Source organism: Aethalodelphis obliquidens, unplaced genomic scaffold, assembly GCF_003676395.1.
Source record: "Aethalodelphis obliquidens isolate GAN/ISIS:26980383/991018 unplaced genomic scaffold, ASM367639v1 scaffold20, whole genome shotgun sequence".
In the NCBI taxonomy this organism is placed as follows: Eukaryota; Metazoa; Chordata; class Mammalia; order Artiodactyla; family Delphinidae; genus Aethalodelphis; species Aethalodelphis obliquidens.
The window spans coordinates 19,045,192-19,063,661 of NW_020837964.1; the positions used below are offsets into that span (position 1 = coordinate 19,045,192).

Below are 18,470 nucleotides of genomic sequence, written 5' to 3' on the forward strand. Positions count from 1 at the left end.
AGGATAGGCTTGGAATGATATGCTGTCTCTTGCAAGCTCTCCCTAGTTTCACTTCCTTTTCATGCTACTTCACCCAATGTCTTTCAATCCATTACCGATCAGACCCAAGCTGAGCCCTTTCTTCCTGTCATCCTGTCTCCATCTCCTTCATCCCTGTCTTTCACCCCATTAGATCTTCCCTCTGGACTCCAGCTCCCAAGTTGGAATTGCTGCCTCCACTGTCCTCTGAACTCTCTGGTCTCTGCCCATTGTAATCCTAAGCTGGCTTTTCCTATGGTTTTGGATTCTCACCATCTTTCTCAGTTTTTATGAGTGCAGTCTGCTTCTCTGCCAGCTCCTTTTGGCTCCCCCATGTCTCATTTTGCTTTTCATTCCAGAGGACTCAGCCCTCCAGCCCTCCATTTTTATGCATTCTTTCATTCAACACAGCGGTTCTGAGCACTTACTACATACTAGGCTCTAGACTAGAAGCTGGGGTTGCATCAATCCAGTCCTTTTTCCAGGAGCCTCAGTAGAGGGGGACGGACAGGGCTGAAACCAAGCCAGAAGCTGAGATAGAAAAGTTTGCAGGGGTCTGTGGGGACAGAGGGGGAGGATGAACCACTCTGGCTGGGGGAGGCTCCAGGCTCTTCAGGCAGGGAAGGGAGGAGAGAGGTATTTTGGGAAGAGGGAACAGCATACATAAAGTTGAGGAGGTATCACTGAACATGGTGTGTCTTTGGAGTTTTATGCAGTTAATGTCACAGATGATGGGGTGGAGACAGAAAGAATGGTGGCAGGTGAAGCTGGAAAGGTAGTTTGAGATTTGACCACTAAAAGGAAGGAAACTAACATAATATTTCCTTTAATCCTTACAACATCTTCCAGATTTTACTGTCTCCACTTTGCATGTGAGGAGCCTGAGGCTTGCAGAGGTTAAGTGACAAATGGGAGGCAGCTGGTTAAGAAAAGTGGTTAAGAGCACAGGCTCTAGCATCCTGAGTTCCAGTCCTAGCATCTCCACTTACTTGGGGCACTGAGTACTCTTTCTTTTCCTGGATCTTTTTTCCTATTTGCTAAAAGAGAGTGATAGTACTAGAGCCTACTTTGTGAGTGGGGGGACGTTATGAGGATTCAGTTTAAAAGTGCCTGAGCAGTAAATGTTAGCTCTTAAGTGTCAGAGTCAAGACTGAAACCCCAGTCTGTCTGAGTTCAAGGCCCTTGTATTGCTCGTGTATACCCTGCTCCTGGTTCTTGATTGTGAAGGAGCTTACGTGCACTGCTAAAGAGAATTTGGACTTGATCCCATAGGTAATGGGGAGCACTGAAGATTTTTAGGATGGGGAGTGGTTTGGACTCATTTTCCTGTTTGAAAAATCACTGAGTGGAGAGGGCCTGGGGACAAGGAGACCAGGACTGGGGGAACGGAGAGGAGAGAAGGGGTGGTGCCAAGAGCAGAAGATGGAGTCCTAGGACTTGCTGGCTGACTGGGTGGAGATAGTGTGAATATCATTCAAATCACAGTCCCTGCTTTGAATCCTTCAATGGCTTCTCTTAACCAGGGTATAGACTCCTCATCCCAGCTGACAGCTCTTCACTCTCTGGCTCTTATTTACTGCTCTGAATTCACCTCACACACTCCCTCAACCTCCATACACCTTAAACAAAGCCACATTCAAGGCAGAGAAGCAGGTGGCTGAGCATATATCCCTACCTACTGTCCCCCTGACCCTGTCCTGTCCCTTCTGTGCACAGTCACCATTTTCCTTTCTTTGCCTCACAGCACAAATACTGCCAGGCTATTATCCCTCACCTTAACTCAATAATCCTGCCCACCCACTGATACAGAATCTGTTCCAGCCTCTCAGTAACCTTGCTGGCACCTCATTTTTATTCCTCTTTGCCCAAGACCAACTACTCCCTCATACGGAAATCAACCTCTCACTGATTTTCCTCCTGAGAACGGCTACAGTTTGACATAGAAGCTAAAGTCGTGTGCAGTCTTGAGCAAAGAGAGACAAGAAAGCTTGGGTCCCCTTCCAATGCTGTCGAAAGAAATCCCAAAGTTCCTGGAGGTCCTGAAACTTCATAACTGATGCTGCCTCTTATCTCAGTATATGTAAACTGTGGGATCCAGGCACAGTATCTGACTGGCCCTAGTGTTGTACAAGTATTTCTCGAATGAATGAATGACAGACTCACTTCTGCTGTTTCACGCGTGCACTGTTCTCCTCCATTGTCAGTGCCAACAGGAAAGCACTCCACATGACCCTGCCATTGTCCAGTCCTTCCACAAATCCATCAGCCCCCCAAAGTGGGGAAGATTACCCGCTCTGGTCCTCTCCTTTTACAGACCTTAAGCAGTTATGAGGGTGCATTTTATAGCCATGGCCACCAGAGGGCTCTTCTCAAAGCTCAGGATTCCCTTGAGCAGCTTCACAAGAGCTTCACCTGTGTAGCCAAGCAGGTTCTTTTATTAGTTTCATACTGCATCTGAGGTGTTCTGTCCATTCTGAGGCTCTTAGAGAAAGAACTGGTCATGTGGTGCCTTTAGAGGACTACTTTTCCAGCTATTTCCAAAAATTTCTTGGGAAAATACTATTTTCTTCTAAGGAAGGGACAGAAAAAATGGGCTTGATGTTATGGTAATCTGCGCCCTGTGCAGGACTTTTTAGGGAGGGTAGGTCCCTGAATGTGGGCAGCATGAAGACTCTACTCTGGGCTTCAGCCCAACCTAGCTGGAGTGCTCCATTCCAGCCTCAGCCCACCCCTGGTCACCTGCTCCTTCAAGTGGAGAAGCTGGACTTGGAAGACTGCTTGGGCAACTCACAAATCCTTTGACTGCAACTGTTTCATCAGCAAAGTGGGAATGCAAACACCACATCTATCTCACAGAGCTGTGTCAGGGTAAATGAGCAAATGTAGGTAAAAGTGCTTTGAAAAGTGTGATGCTCAGTGCCACCTCCATTTCCCTACTTAAATAAATCACATTCCAGGATTAGGATGAGCACAAACAATAAGCAGATCACAATTATAACAGGTCAAAAGGGTTTCTGAACTCTTGAGGAGAACTGATAGCAGAAAATCTCAAGTTTTTAATTATTAAATATAAATTACTCTTAAGATTGCATAAGATAAATTTCTATCAATCAAAATTATAATCCAGAAAAAATTGTTTCAAAATCAGAAAAGAAATAGTCATTGATATTTTGAATATCAGCATATCATCTTATAGATGTACATTTTTACATTTTTGTAAGTGACTATTTCAAAACATTTTACCAAAGTAAGTCACAAACTATTTTTCCTGGTATTTTACCCTAGAATTGGTAGATAGTTACTTGGTTTAAAATTTTCAAAGCAATAATCTTCTTTATCTCACAGACTCTAGATAATCTGAAGGAAGGGAAATACCATCTACGTGTGAGGCCTGCAGACATACCTGTTGCTGAGAGAGCATCTTTGAACTACTGGCGAACATGGAAGTGTATCAGCAAACCCTCAGAATTTCCTATAAAAAGCCCAGCCTTCACAGGTATAACCACAGGCTGACCTTTTCTGAAGCCCAGACCAGCTTCCCTTCTCACTCTAACAGAAGTGGCTTCAATCCAGAGAGTGCCCTGACTTCTGAACTAGTTCTGGATGATTCCTCTACCTTCCTGTCATCTCCTTTGAGCTTGTACCTGCCACATGCCCTCTCCATGACTTCTTACTCACTGGAACTAAACATCCTTCTCCATGTTCATTCCCCTGCATGCTGGTTTCACTTGGGCAAGGCTGGGCTGCATTCCACCCCGTCCTATTGGTCAGGGCACTCCACCATACTTTCAAGTCACCTCTAACCACCACACAAGGAATGTCCCCAAATGATCACTGTCTGGTGGGTGCCTTGCAGCATAGATACACCTACCTGGGACACCAGAATAGCCATTCATGATTATTGATGGGTTTTGAGCTTTCGGGAGAGTCAAAAGGATCTATTTTATCTGTAGGTCATCTATTTTATCTGTGGTTGGTTAGATCAATTCAAAAAAAACAAATAGGTAACCAGTGTGAATTTAATGACTGACTATATAAGCCAAAATTTCACATGTCCCACTGCCCTTCACTGCAGAAAAACTAGATTTCCATGCCCTGCTCCCCACCACACTTCTGCCAAACCTAGGGTTACATCTGAAAAGAGTGAGTGAGAAGAAGGAGGTATCTGGCAGGGACCATCTCTGGGGTGATCTCTTCAGCTTCCTCTGGGGCCCCTGGGTCAGTGACAGCCCTGCCCACTTCTGAGAGCCCTGGCCTCTGGGAGGTGGTGACACCCCTCTGCATGTTCTCCTCCAGGCCTACATGATAAGGCACCTTTGGGACTTATGGATACACCACTGTTAGACACAGAAGAGGACGTGCACTACTGCTTCCTGCCCCTAGACCTAGTGGCCAAGTATCCAAGCCTGGTAACTGAAGACAATCTGCTATGGCTGGCTAAGACCGTGGCCCTCATCGAGTGCGAGTGCAGCGAGTTCCGCTTCATTGGTGATTGCTCTATCTGGGGGGTTGGGGGAGGGAGAGTGGGGGGAGGGGGGTGGGGGTGGCAGCAGGCTGATAGGACCCATCCACCCCTCCTAACCCCACACCACTTGGAGGCCCAGCTTGGGGCTTAGGGCCTCAGGAGCTTCCCTGGGCAGAGCTAGTGGAAGCGTGACAGAGCCTTCCTGGAAGCAAATGGATTCCCAGCATTAGACTCCCACTAGCCTCAGGGCTATTTTATTCCCTGTTCATTTTGGAATGGCCTGGGTGTAAAGGGGCACTGGAAACTAGCTGCAGTGGTGTCACGGGCCACAGGAGTTGGTGTAAAGGGCAAGACCCTGAGCTGGACTCCAAACTACTTACCTCTCTGCCTTTATGTATCCAACTGGGCTCTAGACCTCAGTTCCTCTCACCATAAAATGAGGGAATAGGGTTGTTTCAAAGGATGGTCCCTTCCTCCTCTCACTTCCACTAAACTCAGGATAAAAGGGAAGAAGGGTGGATGGTGAAATGTTCCCCAGAATCATTGTAGAATTGTCCACCTGAGCTAGTGGCCTAAGGAGGGATGAGATCTTCAAGCCTGGACAGAAGAGAGCGTCCCTCTTCCACCAGGACAGGTTCTGGTGGGGTGTGAACTGAACTGATTCCAAGATGCTGCTGCTGCCTGTATGAATAGGGCAGGAAATACCCAAATTGTACTAGGGACCAAATGCCTGGAACCCCAGCCTTTCATAGTCACAGTCACCTGGAATGTTGTCTATAATGTGCTTCTGAATCTCCAAGTTGATTCACACAGGACAGTAGCATTGGCTCCATCTCTGCCTCCCACACTGCAGACCAAATGCCTGGAACCCCAACCTTTCATAGTCACAGTCACCTGGAAAGTTGTCTATAATGTGCTTCTGAATCTCCAAGTTGATTCACACAGGACAGTAGCATTGGCTCCATCTCTGCCTCCCACACTGCAGTCCAGGCAGGGAAAAACTGCAAGAGCCACCTGCCAACCCAGGCTCAGCCAGGGCCTTCCTCTCTAAGTGGCAAGACAACTCCCTCTTTTGGAATGACCTGCTCTTGGGTCAAGACTCACAGGGTAAGTCTCAGGGCCAGTGTGTGCTCACCAGGAAGACCTGGCTTGGGAGCCCCAGGCCAGCCAATGGGAAGCCACACCCACGGACTCAGACACAGGAAAACAAAGTAATTTGGGGTTTTTCACCTTGAAAACCACAGACTGAAAGCTAATCTAACCAGGTATGTTTAGAAATTGTTTTGGAACAAGGAGCCCCTAGGATAAGTTGTAGCACCAAAAACCTGCCAAAACCTGGACCTGCAATTAGATCAGAAATAACCTTGTTAACCCATTTTGTTTCCTTTTGTTTTTCAAGTGAATTTTCTCCGCTCACAGAAGATTTTACTACCAGATAATTTCTCCAACATAGATGTGTTAGAAGCAGAAGTGGAAATTCTGGAAATCCCTGAGCTCAGTGAAGCTGTGAGGTTGTACCGAATGAACATGGGTATGTCACCAGGGGAACCTTGGCCTCCCCTTGACATCCTGGGGCAGTCTGGGCTTTAGCCAGAAAAGCCAAAAACAAACATCTTCCCTCCCACAACCACTCTGGGCTTTGGGTGGTAGTGAGAGAAGCGGGTGTTCTGGCTGACTTAGAATCTGAGAAGACAAATTTCAGTCTGAAACCCAGTGTGCCCTCTGTCTGCTCAGTCTTGCCACTGACCTGTAGGTAGCTCAGCCCAGCCTGGGTGGGGAAACCGGGCCAGAGTGTCCAGGGGAGGGAAGTTGGGCCTGAGGCCGGGCTTCCCAAGGTCAGGGGAGGTCTGCCCTCCTTGTGGATGTGTCAAGCAACTGGGAACTTGTAACTAACCCCTACCTGCCACTCCCATCCTTCCTCTTCCAGGCATAGCTGGAGGGCGTGGGAAATTCCCCATAGGACTTCAGTTATCCCCCACACACCCCAGTTCCTTTCTCCCCCCTACTTTAAATCCCTGGCTGCTGTGCCTGTTTCTGCCTGCTCCTGACACTTCCTGACCCTGGTCCAGGCCTTCAAGTTCCCGGCCCAACCTCATTCCAATTTGCTCCTCATATTTTTTATTTGCCTTTCACCATCCCATTTCCCAAATCCTGCATGTCTATGGACGCTACTGTGCATGTTGCAGGAGCTAGCTACCTTAGTGTGGCCTCAGCTGGCATTCTGAGAATATATAGAACTGTCTTGCACATGTGAAGTTTGGCCTGCATGTCACCAGATACTTATTCCATGGGAATCAGACTTTCCCTACTTTTAGGCCAGCTCTCCCAGACTCCTCCCCAGGCAAGTGGAGTCCTATCCTATTTGGGGGTAGTGGCATCCTGCTGCAGGTCTCAGGAGCCTGTCTTGGGATCTTACAACCCACTTCAAAGGGTGTAAGTTCAAATCTCTCCCCCAAAGACTTCTGTTCCTTCAGAGAACATGGGTCAGAGAGATGAGTAGACCGGTGCATGCTGCACAAGAGCTATGTTAAGTTGGAAGGGAAGCATGCCTGTGGACAGGCTCTGTAAGCCATAAAGCAGCCCCCAAACACAAAGCATGTTTTTTGTCTTTTATAAAGCACCATAACTAAGGGAAACAGCTCTCGTAGCCTTGGAGGTAGAGGCGCTCTCAAATCTCAGCTCTGCCCCACCTAGCTTTGGTATTTGGGGCAAGGTTCTTAACTGGCCTCTCAGGACACAGTTTCCTCATCTATGATAAGAGGAGAGTACTACCCCTCTTGTAGGATTGGAGATGACCCATGAAAATCACCTGGCAGCTTGCCACTGGCCCAGTGTTGCCACTGGAACAGGGTCCTGTAGACTGTGCATTGTGCCCACTGCAGGAGAACAAGGTTTCACCCATAAGCCCGCAATTCAAATATCCAACCTGAAAGTAACACTACACAGTGTGTCTCCGGGGAAAATTCTGCCCAAGAGTGATAGGGACTGTGAATCCGGGAAGCCTGTAATGCACATTAGGTTCAATGCTGTGGTTGTCATTCTTTACCCATGGATAATTAGAGCAGAGTTTGGAACTAAGGGAAATTCCTGCAGAGGCTGGGGCCAGATGGCTGTTATTCTGAAATTCAAATGTTAGTGATAACAGCTAATTAATCTACCCCCCATACCCACCCCGCCTCTCAACAAATAGTTTTGACCTCTAAACCTGACTGAATATAAGAAAAACTATACTGATTTCGAGCGGATCCATATTTGGCTGTGCAAGGAAATAAGCTCCCTCAAAGTCTCTTTAGTTACTGATTTAAGGCAGCAGTAGGAAGCAAGACCCAAAGCTTCCAGTACAGTTATGACCATGAGGGATCTAGGAGTCACCCCTTTCTCTCTGGCACAGGTGGCTGTTCCCGGACCTCCTGTCCTCCTCCAAGCCCTGGGAAGGGGGGCCGTGCAGCAGGCCTAGAGTCTGTGAAGCCACTGTACATGATGACCCTGGGTCTGCTTGTCAAGTACCCAGACTCCGCACTAGGACAGCTCCGCATCGAGAGCACTCTGGATGGAAGTAGACTGTACATCACTGGGAACGGGGTCCTCTTCCAGCACGTTAAGTAAGGCCCTCCTCAGAGCACAGCTTGGTCCCACTCAGGCTGAGCTTTACCTTTCTTGAGGAACCAACCTGGGGCCCTGCCCATGAGCCAGAGATTGTGTCCTTGGGGACAAAATGATCATTTTAGCCACTCCCACTACCCACACCAGCACCACCAAATTTGGGCCTCGGAGGAGAGGCCTGGTGCCAAGGTATAAGGTTCCCAAGGTTCAAAGGTCTCACACTGTTTCATATTTCCATCCTCTGTGATCTATTGCTCTGGTTCTAGCCCGGTGCTAGGTCTGAGGTGACCAGGCCAATCACAACACTTAGGATGCTGGATAGTCCCCCTCCTTCAAAGGTCCTCCCCACAACCCTTGGGAGGCTCACTGACACACAGAAAGAGCCAGGGGTGAGCCCCCCCCAAGAAGCAAGGCAAGGCAGTCTTCCTGGAGGAGGTGATACCTGGCCTCTGCCTTATGGGATGAGCTCAGAATGTTCCCTTTAGTGCAGGGGCATGGATTCTAATCCTGTTTTTTTAATTAATTTAATCAATTCGTTAATTAATTAATTAATTTATGGCTGCGTTGGGTCTTTGTTGCTGTGCACGGGCTTTCTCTAGTTGTGGCGAGAGGGGGCTACTCTTCGTTGCAGTACATGGGCTTCTCATTGCAGTGGCTTCTCTTGTTGTGGAGCACCTGCTCTATGCACGCGGGCCTCAGCAGTTGTGGTGCACGGGCTTCAGTAGTTGTGGCTCGTGGGCTCTAGAGCACAGGCTCAGTAGTTGTGATGCATGGGCTTAGTTGCTCCGCGACATGTGGGATCTTCCCGGAACAGCACTCGAACCCATGTCCCCTGCATTGGCAGGCGGGTTCTTAACCACTGCACCACCAGGGAAGCCCCTAATCCTGTTTTTTTTGGGTTTTTTTAGATATTTGCCATGTATTTCTTCTTAGGTCTTTTTTTTAAAATTAATTAATTAATTTATATATATATATATTTAACATCTTTATTGGGGTATAATTGCTTTACAATGGTGTGTTAGTTTCTGCTTTATAACAAAGTGAATCAGTTATACATATACATATGTTCCCATATCTCTTCCCTCTTGTGTCTCCCTCCCTCCCACCCTCCCTATCCCACCCCTCCAGGCAGTCACAAAGCACCGAGCCGATATCCCTGTGCCATGCGGCTGCTTCCCACTAGCTATCTACCTTAAGTTTGTTAGTGTATATGTGTCCATGCCTCTCTCTCGCCCTGTCACAGCTCACCCTTCCCCCTCCCCATATCCTCAAGTCCGTTCTCCAGTAGGTCTGTGTCTTTATTCCTGTCTTACCCCTAGGTTCTTCATGACATTATTTTTTTTTTCTTAAATTCCATATATATGTGTTAGCATACGGTATTTGTCTTTTTCTTTCTGACTTACTTCACTCTGTATGTCTTACTTCACCCTGTCTAGGTCTATCCACCTCATTACAAATAGCTCAATTTCGTTTCTTTTTATGCCTGAGTAATATATATTTTTTCTTTTTGGCTGTGTTGGGTCTTCGTTTCTGTGCGAGGGCTTTCTCTAGCGGCGGCAAGCAGGGGCCACTCTTCATCGCAGTGCGCGGGCCTCTCACTATCGCGGCCTCTCTTGTTGCGGAGCACAGGCTCCAGACGCGCAGGCTCAGTAGTTGTAGCTCATGGGCCTAGTTGCTCCGCGGCATGTGGGACCTTCCCAGACCAGGGCTCGAACCCATGTCCCCTGCATTGACAGGCAGATTCTCAACCACTGCGCCACCAGGGAAGCCCCCTAATCCTGTTTTATAGAAAGGTAAACAGGTTCCGAGTAGGGCAACTCTCTTAGGCTCACAAAATACACTGGTACCAAAACTAAAGATAGAAGTGGGTTTTCCTGAGCACCTGGGGAGAGGGTCAGCCAACCCCAAACACCGTCTTACCCCAAAACTGTCATTTGTGGCCCACACCATCCATTTCTCCCGGAGATGTCCCACCCCTGATGTCACAGGGCACAGAGGGCAAAGACAAGTGCCTTTGGAGGTGGGGGGTTTCCTGGGCATACAAGGTATCAGTAATCTCCCAAACCGTGACAGGCTGCCACATAGTGACTGAGATGTCTTGGGCAGATATTTATGGGGGCAAAAATGGAGTGACTGGGCCCTGGCCTGGATTCTGGAACCTGAGACAGGGCTTGGAGGCTTGCAATTAGTCAATTTAGAGGGCTTTGCTGAAATAGGTCAAGCTCAGCTGCAAAAGGGTGAGCCTATATGTCCAAGTATACCCCCTCTATGAGACGTCATCAGAAACCAGTTAAGGAAATGATGTTAGTGGCCACAGGCTTGAGTTAGTGTAAGGGCAAGACATTCTAGACATGGAAGGTTGACAGGCTGTACTCCCTTGGGGTACAGTGCTGAAGCTCTCTGTGACAGACCTTTCCTCTGGGCAGGAACTGGCTGGGGACTTGCCAGCTGCCCCTGACTGAGACCATTTCTGAGGTGTACGAGCTCTGTGCCTTCCTGGACAAGAGGGACATCACCTATGAGCCAATGAAAGTGGCTCTGAAGACTCATCTGGAGCCGAGGACTCTGGCACCCATGGATGTGCTCAGTAAATAAAGAAGCTTCTCAGTTTGAATTCAACATCAGAGGAGGGTCTAGGGGATCACAGAGGAAAGATAAGGCTGGCTAGAACCAGGAACTGTAGATGGAACAGAAAAGGAAAGCTAGACTAACATCTGTGGGTTTCACCTAAAAGGAAACTTTCCTGTTAGGTGACCCCTCCCCACCCCAAGCCCACAGGTAGCCTCAAGTAGTCCAGGCTGAGCTGTGCAGACTGACCCAGTTGGGGAGCCACATGGGACCCCAAGGGCATGCCTGCTCTGGCTCTGGGAGCCGATGCTATGCCCATTTGGTCCTCGCAGCCATCCAGGGAAGAATGATCCCTGGGTCCATTTAACAAAAAAAGCAGAGGCTCAGGGAGGTAACTTGCTTATATTACTAGATCATGGTCAAGCTGGGATTTAAATCTGAGTCTAAAGCCAGTGTTGTTTCACCAGCTGCCTATAACTGTTTCCTAACAAAAAGTGTTTTAGATCAATTTATGCTATATTACTATCATTCAGCAACATTCAGTACTTATTTGAGCACCTACCATATACCAGGACAGTAGATAACACTAGAGGTACAGAAGAGAGCAAAACAGACCCAGTTTCTATCTTCATGAGGTTCACAATCTATATACCTCTTGGTTATATCATCTATTTATATACCCTTCATTCATTACAAAGCTCATTAGAAACTGGTTCTTAAGACAGAACAAAGCCTAAATCTAGTCACCCCAGGAAAAGGGTCATGAGTTCATCTTCCCAGAATAAAGCCCCATTCTCCAGACATGCCTCAAGGCTTGGTCTCTATAGAAGTGATAGTGATTTGATGAGACGCTGGCTCTATGATATTTGCCAAACCATAAGCACAAACATACAGAGGGACTCCTAGCTCCGGTCTGAGTGGCCATGTGGAAAATTACACACCCAGCCAGAAACCAGAAGCAGTTAGCAAGGTAGGTAGAAAAGTACATTAGCCAAGCTTTCTTGGGAGAGGTGGGCCAGGGGAAGAACAGCAGTGCCCTTGGGGTTGGTGGCCCTCCCCTAACCCAGAGTCACCAGCTGACCCTCCAAGCTGCTATTGACACCCAGGAAACCATATGGTGAGCCACAGGGAAGGCCTGAGGAGCAGAAAAGGTTGATGTCAGGGATTTCTGCTGCTTCTCAGACTAGGCAACAGAATATGACTGATGAAGATATTGTGTCTTAACATGTAATGGACAAAATGCCCTACCTAATTTCCCTTTTGGCCACGTGATGTGTTCCCTCTCATTGATTTCCTTAGATGAGGAGTGGACGGCAGAAATCACTGTGTATTCCCCTCAACAGATCGTCAAAGTTTATGTTGGAAGCCACTGGTATGCAACCACCTTGCAGACCCTGCTGAAGGTACTGCTGGCCTGAGGCTGCCCTCGTCTCCTTTTGGCTTCTGCGGCTGAGAAGATTCTGTCACCTGACCCGTACACAGCCTTCAGCACCTGATTAAAACAAGGACCTTCCCTCTGCTCCATGGCCCAAAGTGCTTTTATTCTATGAGCAGCATTCTGGGAAGGCTTTAGGAGTTTGGGTAGGGATGAGGCCAGTCTGAGGGGCCTGGACTGAGCAGAACATAGGGTGAGGTTCCAGATGCCTCAAGAGAGTGGTCTAGGAGCCAGCAAAACTTGAAGCAGAGATGATGTGCTTCTCCCTAGATGCTCTGCTCCTCATTATGGCTCCTTGTGGCCAACAAGATAAGGAGATGGAAATCCCAAAGCCTCTGCTCTAGAATGGTTAGGAAAACAAAGAGAAGGCTGACCTGCCCCTTAATAAGGATGTAGCCCTTTAACAGACTAACAAGAGTCTGGTGTCCAACCCTTTGCAGTATCCAGAACTGCTGTCCAACCCTCAGAGAGTGTACTGGATCACATATGGACAGACCCTGCTGATCCACGGGGATGGCCAAATGTTTCGACACATTCTCAACTTCCTGAGACTTGGAAAACTATTTTTACCATCTGAATTTAAGTGAGTGAAGGAAGGAAATCATATAATGAAACCCTATCCCTCTTCAAGACGGAAATTTGAGTTTGTAGCCTTCAGGGAGATTATATTATTTCCAACATGTGAACTGCTGTTCAAGGCAGCAGCTCTGGAGGCTTATAACCCCACCCACACTCCCACCCCAGATGCCCAGTGCGACATCTTGTCATTTGCAGGGAATGGCCCCTCCTCTGCCAGGAGGTGGAGGAATACCACATCCCATCCCTCTCAGAAGCCCTTATCCAATGTGAGGCATACAAGTAAGGAAACTGCTCCTGACACCATGTTCTAAAGTTTGAACCTTTATATTCCTCTTGGGAATCCTGTCCTAAGTCTCACCTCCCAGTAGGACCTGTTCTCCTTAGAGGTAAGGGGGTGGAACAGGCCCAGGATTGGGCAGGGACCTAAGCAAAACCCTTTAAAGCCCCTTCTCCCCTGCTGTCTAGAGTTAACTCCCAGCCAGAGGGCAGACCTGGTCAATGGACTAGTGGAAGCTTCTGCTTACTAACCAAACCCTCTTGGAGTCTGCAGGTCATGGATCCAGGAGAAAGAATCTGGAAATGAAGTTTTTCCCATCAGAAGGCTGCATGTGGTGACAGAAGGGCCAGGGTCACTGGTGGAGTTCAGTAGAGATGCCAAAGAAGTAAGTCCCAGCATTCTTTGGTTTGGTGTTATCCTGAAAGAGCACCAGCACAGGGCTCAGAGGGCAGACCGCTACTGAGGGGTATGGCAAATTGAAAGAGCCGGGCCTACATGGCTCCTGGCACAGTGACTGGTTTCTGAACCTGGAGGGAGACACCAGGAAATGCTGGCTGCCTGTGGCCTGGGATGTTGATATGTCCCTTTGGTGTGTGAAAGGACCCTGGGCTGGTACCACCCCCACTCAGACTGAGCAAATATCAAATGTAAGACCCATGTGGGGGATGGGATTGTTCTGGGTAAGCAAGTGAAGTCTTAGAGACCCAGCTTATGAGATCTTGGGTAAGGCTTCGATGTGGAAGCACAAAATGCCCAGAGCTGCTGTGCCCTCCCTCTCCAGACCACAGCTTGCATACCTATGGAGTTCCAAGACTGCAGTGACAGGACTCCACGGAACAAGGCCAAGGGGACCCTGGCCAGGTCCAGCCAGATAGAGGAGGCTGAGCAGTACTTCCAGACAATCCAGGTGTCCCTATGCCGAGGTGCCAAGAGGGCGGGTAATCCCAGCACATACTCACACTGTCCTGGTCTATGTGCCAACCCTAGACACTGGGGAGCCCACCCTGAGAGTCCTCCCAAGAAGAAGTGTACCACAGTCAACCTCACACAGAAATCTGAAAGCAAAGACCCTCCTGTCACCCCCATGCAAAAACTCATCTCCCTGGTAAGGGAATGGGACATGGTCAATTGCAAACAATGGGAATTCCAGCCACTGCCAGGCCCCCCGAGCAGCTCTTTGGAGGAAGCCACCCTGAAGCTCCCCTCAGGAGGTGAGGCTGTTTCCCAGCCCAGCACCTCAGCTTCCTGGAAAGGCCATTACACAGCCTCAGAGAAGGACCCAGGCCCACAGGCAGGGGCTGGAGCTGGAACCAAAGACAAGGAGCCAGAGCCAACCTTTAAGCCATACTTCCCCATGAAAAGAGCTGTCACCTTGAAGGACTGGGGCAAGCAGAGCCCAAAGGAGAGAGGTGAGTCCTGTCCCATCCTTGACCTAATTCTCATTTACAACAGAGAAGGCAAACCTTGGCCAAGACCACAGAGCGAGTCAGTGATTAAGGGGGACTAGAGCTCTGCACTCACTGATGCCAAGCAGAAGACCCAGAAATGACAGGCACACTGGCATGACTTGGAGGCTTGAGAAACTACTTGAGGCATATGGGAGGAAGTGCCTATAAAGTGATAGGAGCACAGAGAAGGGTTGGGGGCTGAGGAGTCAGCAGGGGAAAGAAGGAGAAGCCTTGGGTGCTTGAGGAAACACAAATCATGCGTCTAGCAGCTGGAGACCAGGCTTCACATGAAGTGATAAAGAGATAAGGCTGAAGACATAAGGAAATCAGGACAGGTCTTGTGGGTCAGGTTCAGGACCTAGCAGTTTGTTCTGATCCTAAGGGGAGCGGACAGCCACTGAAGCATTCTAAATAAGGAAGCAAGCAGTCAGGTGTGCATTTAGAAAGTTTGTTCCAGGGCAGAGGAAATGCAGCAGCAGGAGGATACGTGTTAGAAATGCCAAGATCATTCTAGATGAAACAAGTTAGGCAGTTGGAAGAAGCAGGAAAGTATCAGGCCAAGGAGGGGGCAGGTTTCTGGTTTGGGTGATTGCAAGGGGGTGGATGGTTACTGAGGTAGGAAGGACAAGAGAAGTAGGACTTGGGGAAGATGACACATTGCATGTGAGGTACTGATGGACATCCAAGGGGAGAAGTCCAGAAGACAGGAGGGTATATGGGGACTGGGCTGAATAGACAGGTGTGTGTGTGGTGGGGAAGTGTGGAGCAGCCCAGGGAAGTGAGCTGAGAACTGCTATGACGGACTGTTTCCTCTGCTCCTTCAAAGTCCTTCCTACAGTATTCTGTCATTTTCCCTTTTAGTGGCTCAGGCCCTGCTTGGAGGGGTCTCCTTGGGCCCTACCTGTGAGCCCCAAGTTGGTTTCTCAAGCATATTTTTTTAAATTTATTTTTGGCTGCGCTGGTCTTTGTTGCTGCACACGAGCTTTCTCTAGTCGTGGCAAGCTGGGGCTACTCTTAATTGCAGTGTGCAGGCTTTCTCATTGTGGTGGCTTCTCTTGTTGTGGAGCATGGGCTCTAGGACCATGGGCTTCAGGAGTTGCAGCACGCGGGCTCAGTAGTTGTGGCTTGAGGGCTCTAGAGCACAGACTTAGTAGTTGTGGCGCACAGGCTTAGCTGCTCCGCAGCATGTGGGATCTTCCCGGAACAGGGATCGAACCCATGTCCCCTGCATGCGCAGGCGGATTCTTTTCTTTTTTTTAATAAATTTATTTATTTATTTTTGGCTGCGTTGGGTCTTTGTTACTGTGCACGGGCTTTCTCTAGTTGTAGCGAGCGGGGGCTACTCTTCATTGCAGTGGCTGGGCTTATTGCGGTGGCTTCTGTTGTTGCGGAGCATGGGCTCTAGGTACGTGGGCTTCAGTAGTTGTGGCTCGAGGGCTCTAGAGCGCAGGCGCAGTAGTTGTGGCACGCGGGCTTAGTTGCTCTGCAGCACATGGGATCTTCCTGGAGCAGGAATCAAACCTATGTCCCCTGCATTGGCAGGCAGATTCTTAACCACTGTGCCACCAGGGAAGTCCCTCAAGCGTATTCGTCAAAATGGATATGCATCAGCAACTCCCCACAAAAGCTCCTCTCATAATTTTACTAAGATTTCCAGTCCCCAGCTGGGTTATTATCAGCTCTATTTACTACCAGTCCTAGTTCAACAAAGGATTTGGAAATTTCCTTGGAGTTCTGAAATTCAGGATTTGGCTTGCAGTGATTCAAGGGCAATGTAGAGAGGAGAGCCAGAACATGCCCCTGCCAGCCCAGGGTACCACTTCTGAGAAGCTGGAGGCAAAGGCTCGTGACTGACTGTACTGGTCTGTTGCCAGAGGTCTCCTCCCTGCTTGGGCTCTGAGGTGGCTTAAGGAGAGCCCTCTCCCCGTGTTGTTTTCACAGAAAGTCCTGCCCCTGAGCAGTCTGTGCCTGAGGCCAGTGAGGTGGACAGCACAGGGGTCATCCTCAAAGTGACCCACCCCCCTGTGGTGGGTAGTGATGGCTCCTGCATGTTCTTTGAGGACAGCATCATCTATACCACACAGATGGACAACCTCACACACATGCCACCCACAGCCAGCCCCCAGCCCCGAGGTAAGGCTCTGGAGCCATGCCTGGCCCTGCACTTCCTTGCGGAGATGCCTGAGCCCTCACCCAGGGTACTTCAGGGATACAGTCTCCCTTGGAAGCCCTACACCTCTCCCTTACTCCGGGCTGGCTCTAAGGCTCTAGCCGTGGCAGATGTGGCCACATCCACTCTCTCCTCCACAGAGGTGACTTTCCTGAGTTTCTCTCTGTCCTGGGAAGAGATGTTTTACGCACAGAAATGTCACTGCTTCCTGACTGACATCATTCTGGATTCCATCAGGCAAAAGGACCCCAAAGCCATCACAGCCAAGGTGGTCTCCCTGGCCAACCGGCTGTGGGTATGTGTGATAGGCCTCAGGCCTTGTTCCTTCTCCACTTTCCCTTGCCTCCACGGTAAGTAGGCAAGGCAAGAGGAAGCAAGCCAAGATACAGGGTCAGGGGAGTAAGGGGAAGAGATCAGGGGCAGAAGGGCAGGGACAGGGAGACAGGGCAGCAGCATCTGGGCCAAGCCTTGGCCAAGAGGCAGTTTGAACTGATAGTATCCTCTGACCTCTGCAGCTCCTGCAGGCCCAGGGAAGCCCCTGCTCTGCATCCCACTCTGAGGGGCTGGGAGCAAATGTGTGTCACACTGCTGCCCCCAGCCCTGCCTGACTGTGGGCTCTTCTGGCAGACTCTGAACATCAGCCCCAAGCAGTTTGTGGTGGACTTGCTGGCCATCACTGGCTTCAAGGATGACCGGTACACCCAGGAACATCTGTACAGCTGGGTGGAGGTGAGGGCTTCCTGCACCCCACTGGGAATGGCGACCCTCCAGATGCCTCAGATGGACACTGTCTTGCTGCATGAGGGCCAGGCCAGTGCTGCCCAGAAGGCAAGACAGGCAACTAAACCTCTAGTCTCTGGTCCCAGGGAGGAAGGAACAATGGATGAAATTAACCTGTCTAGAGTGGTCAAAAAGCAGTATTCAGGCCACTGGTTTTTGTAGTTTTCCTCCCATTTTACCAATTTAGCCTTCATCACTAACAACCCTGACTATACTCAGGGAAGCACATTCTACGAGCTCAAGGTTTTGGGGTGCTGAAATCCGAGAAACTACTGGGAGTCAGATAGATGTTTTCAATGACTGATACCAACTTCACCTACTCAGCCATGATGTCAGTACTTCTCTACATTCCTTTTACACTTAAGCTGCTTTAAAGCAGTTTTTACAAAGAAAAGGAAAATGTTCAATAAGGGCAAAGGAATGACTCAGGTTTTTTGTTTTTTGATTCCTTAAAATAATTTTAGGATTCACATTTTTATTTTAACATTGTAGGTGAAAAAGATTTAGCTAATTTTTCATTAATCTGGCATTTCTGTAATCAAGTACATTACTATAACATCTTTCACTATAAACACAAAAGTGCCAAGTTACTATCCTCTGTCTAGTCTATTGAGTGGAAAGTGAAATCAGCATCTACGACTAGAAAGTGGAAAACCAGTGGCAGGAAACATGCACTTTTGGCCCTTTATTCATTCTGTTGTGTTCCCTGGTAGCCACTCGAAACCACAGGTCTGTGAGACGCCTTTAGGCAGAAGTGAGCTCAACAGCATCAAGTAGCCTTGCCTTGACCCTGCCCCCACCCAGATAGGAGGACCCCATCCACATAGCCAGGAAGTCAGGAATAAGACCAGCCTTTTCCTTCCAGCTCACGCTGCCTTTTGCCAGGAAATATGGCCGCTGTGTGGACCTGCTCATCCAGAGGGGCCTGTCAAGGTCTGTCTCTTACTCTCTCCTGAGCAAGTATTTACAAGATGGCTAAGGTGCCCAGAGAAGCTGCCCCACAAACACCCCATCCCATCGCCAAGGTTCATTTTAACCGGGGATGTCCCCAGAATGTGTGTGCCCGTCCAAGGGTGTGTTAGTTTATTTTTTATTATAAACAATAAATCACAAGTCAAGGGTCTGGA

General features: G+C 49.0%; 1 protein-coding gene across 4 annotated transcripts in view; it reads left to right on the plus strand.

Annotated features, from left to right (window-relative positions):
* KCTD19 (potassium channel tetramerization domain containing 19) overlaps positions 1-18,456 on the plus strand; it is a 32,303-nt gene extending 13,847 nt beyond the window's left edge. For 2 of the 4 annotated variants that reach the window (XM_027119599.1, XM_027119600.1), the window contains exons 3-15: positions 3,364-3,514; positions 4,315-4,506; positions 5,883-6,014; positions 7,875-8,085; positions 10,513-10,673; positions 11,954-12,057; positions 12,530-12,672; positions 12,864-12,947; positions 13,219-13,330; positions 13,727-14,354; positions 16,335-16,526; positions 16,704-16,858; positions 17,191-18,322. In XM_027119599.1, the coding sequence (XP_026975400.1) occupies positions 3,364-3,514; positions 4,315-4,506; positions 5,883-6,014; positions 7,875-8,085; positions 10,513-10,673; positions 11,954-12,057; positions 12,530-12,672; positions 12,864-12,947; positions 13,219-13,330; positions 13,727-14,354; positions 16,335-16,526; positions 16,704-16,858; positions 17,191-17,505 (2,580 nt within the window). In that variant the 3' untranslated portion in view covers positions 17,506-18,322. Of the gene's footprint in view, positions 1-3,363; positions 3,515-4,314; positions 4,507-5,882; positions 6,015-7,874; positions 8,086-10,512; positions 10,674-11,953; positions 12,058-12,529; positions 12,673-12,863; positions 12,948-13,218; positions 13,331-13,726; positions 14,355-16,334; positions 16,527-16,703; positions 16,859-17,190 lie in introns of all 4 variants that reach the window. The other 2 variants (XM_027119601.1, XM_027119602.1) reach the window with 2 other exon arrangements.
* Positions 18,457-18,470: the final 14 nt, after the last annotated feature.